General features: G+C 38.5%; 1 protein-coding gene across 1 annotated transcript in view; it reads left to right on the top strand.

The window, feature by feature from the left end:
• Positions 1-1,067: 1,067 nt before the first annotated feature.
• Positions 1,068-6,000, top strand: part of OPN4 (opsin 4) — a 40,700-nt gene continuing 35,767 nt past the window's right edge. The window contains 1 exon segment of the mRNA XM_038410610.2: positions 1,068-1,380. Within this exon segment, the coding sequence (XP_038266538.2) occupies positions 1,234-1,380 (147 nt within the window). The 5' untranslated portion in view covers positions 1,068-1,233.

Raw genomic sequence — 6,000 nt, 5'->3', positions numbered from 1 at the left:
AGCAGTTGCTGAAACATGCACTTTTGTGCCCTGATTCAGATTAGGTACGGTTGGTAGTAACTCAAGAAAAGCTGTGTGAGAACTGGAATCTCAGAGTGGGCCCCTGGGAATGCAATATTCAATATTACCTTAAAATATCTTTTGATGAAGGCTTTCAGAAACATCCCATGCCATCGACTTTCATTACTAATTGCACTGAAGCTAACAGCCCCCATTAGGGTCACTCAGCAGCACTGAGTGGCTGAAAGGCCTAAGAACTATGATACTGATATTCGGCTAGCCAGTATGTACTAAGACAAACCTCCACTACATGGGCCTGATTCTCATTTACACTAAGGCCCCTTTCCATCATTCTGGTAGTGTAAAAGGGGCCTTAAAGTGGGAATACAGTCCAATTACACACTTTTGACACTGCCACAGTGCTGTAAGGGGGATTTAGTATAAATGAGAATTAGGCTCTGCAAGTTCTTCCTGCCAAAAACTTCACAGGATAACACACAATTTCTGAAATGTGTGGTTATTTCTCACTTTCTCCATAAACGATTTTAAAACTGAGAGGTAGAAAAGGAAGTTGAGCTTAGTGTGACTTTAATTAGTTTTAGCATGTATTTTTCCTGTTTGTTTTTAAACGCAGACTGACCGCTAATCATAACCTATAGCTATACACAAACAGTTTTGCATCTGAGTTAATTTGATTCCTTACATTTCTGGCATAATTGTATGTTTGCATGTTCCTTAATTGCAGAGGATGAAAATTAATTCACCAGCACAGTGAAGAAATTTAAGACGACTATTATTCAAGTGAGCTAGTAAAATCAACCTTCCCCCACCTTCTCTTTTTCTAGTCATATTAGGATAATGTGTTGCTATTATAATGCAGATTTAAATCTGTCAGAAGCAAGAAGATAACATTGTTTTTAAGTGGACACCAATTTTATAATGTAATGAAACAGAAGCCTTAATTTGAATGGGGCAAGGGCCTAACTGGGCATGTGCAGACCCTGCAGGCTTTTATATTTAAATGGAAGCTGCTGGTGCCACTCTTTGCTAAGCTGGAGAGAGAAAAGAAGCAATCTGAGGCTCTACTGAGAAACCCTGCATTTCACATAGTTCCACAGTAGAAAAGCTGACACCCTGCTCAGTACTAAGGGAAACTGGGGTTAATGTTTAAAATTCAGAGCAGAGCTTTTTTGTGACATCTGTTGCTTTTGGAAATTGCTTTTATTTCATCCGATGAATATTCAATCCATTCGAAGGGGCATCTTTTGTCCCCGTCAGAACCCCAACTGCACCAGTACTGTGGAGTCCCTCAAGGGTGTCTGGAATGACACAGAAGCTAATGCTTACAAACTGGTGGACCTGCCTCCTGTAGCCCCAACAGTAAGTGTGGCACTAAATAGTTTTTCTGTGGCTAAAATTTGTAGCAAATAGTTCTGCTGATAAAAGTTGCCATTAAGAGACATGGACATCTAAGGTGTGTGTTGCCTGCTCACATTTAAAGGTAACAATGCTCTAACAAACAACATAAAAGGAAACTTGGGAAATGTCATTTTTTGAGATTCTTGTAATGATTTTAACGTTATTGTCAGCAGGGTTACATGAGCAGAAGATGAAGTGGAGTGTTTAATGTTAAAGTATGTAAAGTATATTGTAAAACTATCAAACATAGTCTGCTCCTAAATGTGAAATGATTGGCTCAGCAGTTTAAACACAGCCACCTCTTCTGTAATAACTGTGGGAGGGAAACCCAGGACAGTTCTATAGTAGGCTGTTGGTACAAAGAGAGGGTGTACCTGAATTACAAGAGCTGCTATTTTCAGTCACCTGTAATGAAGTCTGGTTGGAGTTTTTCCATGTACTTCCATGATAAGTTCTATCAGAGCCTTTTTTTTTTAACAATTTTTAAATTCTAAATAGAAGGAAACTGCTTTTTTAAAAAGTTTGAGGGTGAGGAGAATCTGTTGCACTGAGATTTCACTGAGGTTTATTCATTTGAAGAAATTAATAAAATGAGAATTTCCTCAGGTTTTCTAAAAGCCCTACAGCAACCAAAAACGAAATTAAAAAAAAAAGTAAAAAGCCCTTCATCAGTGCATCATTCTGGTAGCTCATATTTTGAAAATGTGTCTGCAAACACTAGTAGGAATGGAAGTTCTGTTTGTTTGCTGTTTAAAGCAGCAGAGTACAACAATTTTCTTCAGTAGCAACAAGTATCTGGACTATTTAAAAAACATTAATAGAAATAGGTTCAAGCTGCAACATTCAGTTATAGATTTTGTGAGTGCTTGTACTTGGTTTGGCCCAGTATAAAACAGGAGCTGTTTGCATAATTTGTATTCAGGTTACAAACACCTGAGGAAAAGGGGGATACTGAATTAGGTTTAGTCCGATATTTAATAGAGCAGAAAATATTTTCATATTGATGTAATTGTATAGGAAGAACAAAGTTTGATTATTACTTTTTTCTGTAACAAAACTGATGTGCACAATGTTTTAGAGGCCAGTAAATAGGTAACTTCCCTGTGCCAAGGAGTTTACAAGCTAAATTAAATGGATAATGTGAAAGAGGATAGCAGACCACAGCACAGAGGGTGAAGAGAAATGAGAGAAAACAAGTGGAAAAGGAAAAAGTGCTCAAGTGAAATCATGATTTCCCAAAAAACTTCAGACTTCCTCTGCTGAAAGACCTTTAGAAATTAAACCACTTTGCTTAGATTAAGTTCCTTTATCGTTAAACTTTCTAATAGTTTTTAACTTACACACAGTTCTGCTTAACAGAATGCTAGAGGGACTGCATATCTTTTTCAGGATTTAGATGGGAATCTGAGATGCAACACTAGTTGCACAACAGGACAAAAATCATACAGCAGAGAGCCTCACTGCCCACTAGATATTGGGGTTTAGAAGTTGGCGTCACCCTGCTGAAACCATAATTGCAGTAGGATTACTTTTTTGCTTCTGCTCCTAACCACAAAGAAAATGCCTATGAAAGCAAGCTCTGAAAACAGATCAAGGAGATGTGAGGAGTAACATGTTTTATCAGACAAATGGGGCCTATTGCGATGGCAGAACCCATAGCCAACTTTCAGAATTTCTGCTTTGTTTATTTTTCTGGGATGTATAATTTGCTCCAGTATAAAATCATAACTCATAAAATCATCCATAAATCTGGATGATTAAACCACCCTAAACCGCATAGAGAATTCCCCTGTCTCTGTTAGTATCAGCACCCAAATTTGGAGCAAGAAGAAGTGCCAGCTATGTGATTGAAACTTATTACCAAAATCTGAGATGTTCTTGGAGCCAGGCTATATACTCTGTTAAAAATGGGCTCTTCTCTGAACTAGTGAATTCAGTATTAAGCTAATTTATATCAGGAGGGCAGTGAGATCTTAGTTCCTGTTTCCTTTTTTCTTTTCTTGTTTTATCTTGTTATACATACTAAATTGAATGCCAAATTCTTCTAGTACCTCTGAGAGCAGTACTTGCAAAATGCCCTGATCCTGCTCTGTTTACTTCACAAAGCCTTTTCAAATGCTCTGTATAATTCTAAACACTGTGGACCAAACCAGGTCACTTGCATAGAAAATCATGCTGTCATTTTTTTTAAAAAAAAGATATACTTCTCAAATAAAGCCATGTGCACATAACAAGGCTTAACAGGTGTATGCAGAGAGGGATACTGAAATACATTCAAGTCCCAGGACAGTGTCCTGAAGATTCAGTTTCCCTGTAAGTGAAAATTAGATCTTGCATCATATCACTACTATTAGGAAAGTGTGAAAAGTAGAAAATCATTTCTTTACACATAAAAAATAAATTTATGAACAGTTGCATATATATGTCTGTTGCTGCAGACTTCATTCCCAACTTCAGTGGGACTTTTTAATAACTAAAGTCTCCAGGATAAGACTTATTAAATGTATGATTTTTTTTTGTTTTGTTTACTGAGCTGGAAAAATAGAACTCTCTCTTCTGAAAATAGTTTGCAATTTATTCACTACACTTTTCCCTCTGTGTCACAGAAAAGGAAATGCCAGCAGGAAGAGTCAGACTTTAAAAGGGTATGTGTCCTTTCATTCATGCAATTAAATTAATTTATTCAAAGGTGAACTGCACTTTTAAAAGCTCACTTTAAAATAACTGCTTAAGAGTCCATCTTGTTAGAAAAATACATGTAAATGCAGTGCAAACTAGTGGTTAGAGCAGGGAACAGGTATCTGGGACTAATACTGGTTCTGCCAAAGACACTCACTGTGACATGGGGGAACTCACTTAGGGCACAGTTGTGCCTGGTCTTCTGCAAGTAAGGCTCCTTCCATCCTCTTCTCTCACACCTTGTGCCCATGTACAGAGACTGGACAGGATCCCATTGAAGAGTGCAGGTCCTCTCTCTTCCTAGCATCCTCCATGAGTGGTAGCTATCCTGGCTGGCTAAAGTTTGCCCCTCTTCTTCCCCTGCACTAGCCAGCAGAGCTGACCAGGCATGGAGGGGTGTGCACATTGACCCCTTTTCGAGGTAGTCAACCAGCTATTGCATTCATTCCTCAAGTCTTCCAAGAAGAATTCTGCCTTAATTATAACCATTTAGGGCCACTGATATTTAATACAGAACAATAAGGGTCTATACCTTTTTGACCTCCAGTGTCAGGTCTAGAGGAGTGAGATTTGGACAAACTTGTCTGGCTATCAAACATTTCCTTTTCTCCCAACCCCCAAAAGTAACCCAAGCCTCAGAAAAGCTTAATGCATATTAACTAAAAATATATTCACTTCTGTTTTAGACGTTGTGTTAGAGGACACTGGCAGGTAGTAAGTTCACCCCTCAGAAAAAAAATGCTGTTCTCCCTGTTTCTATTCCTTGTCTTCTGCAGAGTACCATCCAAACACCAGCCTTCACTGCAATTACAAATATATTCACTCTATGTTTTAGGTAGTATGGGCTTGATCCTGCACTCTTTTCACACTCCAAACTTCCATGGATGTCACTAGGAGTTAAGTGTCCAAGAAATGTGTGATATGCATTCACATCAGGAAACCCAGACTTGTCCCTTTCTTCTAGTGCTTCCACAATGACACACTTAAAACTGCTGGAAAGAAAGATATGCTAACATGATGAAACTGTGGAAGTCCCTGCCACAAGACTCTATTGAGGCACAGAGCATAATGGGATTTAGAAAAGGATTACACATTTATATGGATAATAAAAATATCTTCCCTTAAGATTATCAGGTTCAAGAGATAAAACAGCCTTCCAGCTTCAAGGTATAAACCAAATGTTAAACTGCCTAGGGTGAGAAGAAAACTTCTTTCATAACTTACACCTTTCTCTAAAACTTCTGGTACTGGCCACTGCCAGAGGTAGAACAGTAGTCTTTGGCCTTATCTGGTATGGCATTTTCTATATTCCATAGCAAGCAAACGGTACCTAACAAAGCCTCCAAACCAAATGTGGTATGACTGCCAGAAACCTGAAAACTGAAAACCTTGAATAAATTGCTGTGTTATTATCCAGGTTATCATATACACTTGGGTATTACTGTAAAACTAACCTTCACGTTTGCAGTCCACACTAGATGATTTGATTCCATAGCCCTTGCCTTGGTATAGCCCCTGTAATGGAGTGAGCTCCCTGCAATCTATTTCCTCAATGATTTTCACAATGTCAATATTTGTGTTACTGAGAGACGTGTAACATTTAATTGTCTAATACAATGAGAAAGAAGCCTGCTTTTTCCCAGTGAATTGTTTCTGCAGATTTAGTACCATGCTAACCCATCCTCAGCACAATGAGCCTGTGTGTATACTGGCACCCAGTGGTAAAAAGCCTCAGATGCAAGTGTCTTTATTCCCTTCGCTCTTCGTTGGCTCAAGGAAAGCTGAGGGACATTCTTCACCCGGAGGAAGCCCTTAATCTTTCAGCTCACAGTTTTAGTTTCTCCATAAAACACTTGATATTCTGAGCCATGTTATATGAAACAAAAACAGCATTGTCTGTTT

Source organism: Dermochelys coriacea, chromosome 7 (assembly GCF_009764565.3).
Source record: "Dermochelys coriacea isolate rDerCor1 chromosome 7, rDerCor1.pri.v4, whole genome shotgun sequence".
Lineage (NCBI taxonomy): Eukaryota > Metazoa > Chordata > Testudines > Dermochelyidae > Dermochelys > Dermochelys coriacea.
Note: the sequence above shows the minus strand (reverse complement) of the source record. Positions and strands in the feature narration are given on the sequence as shown.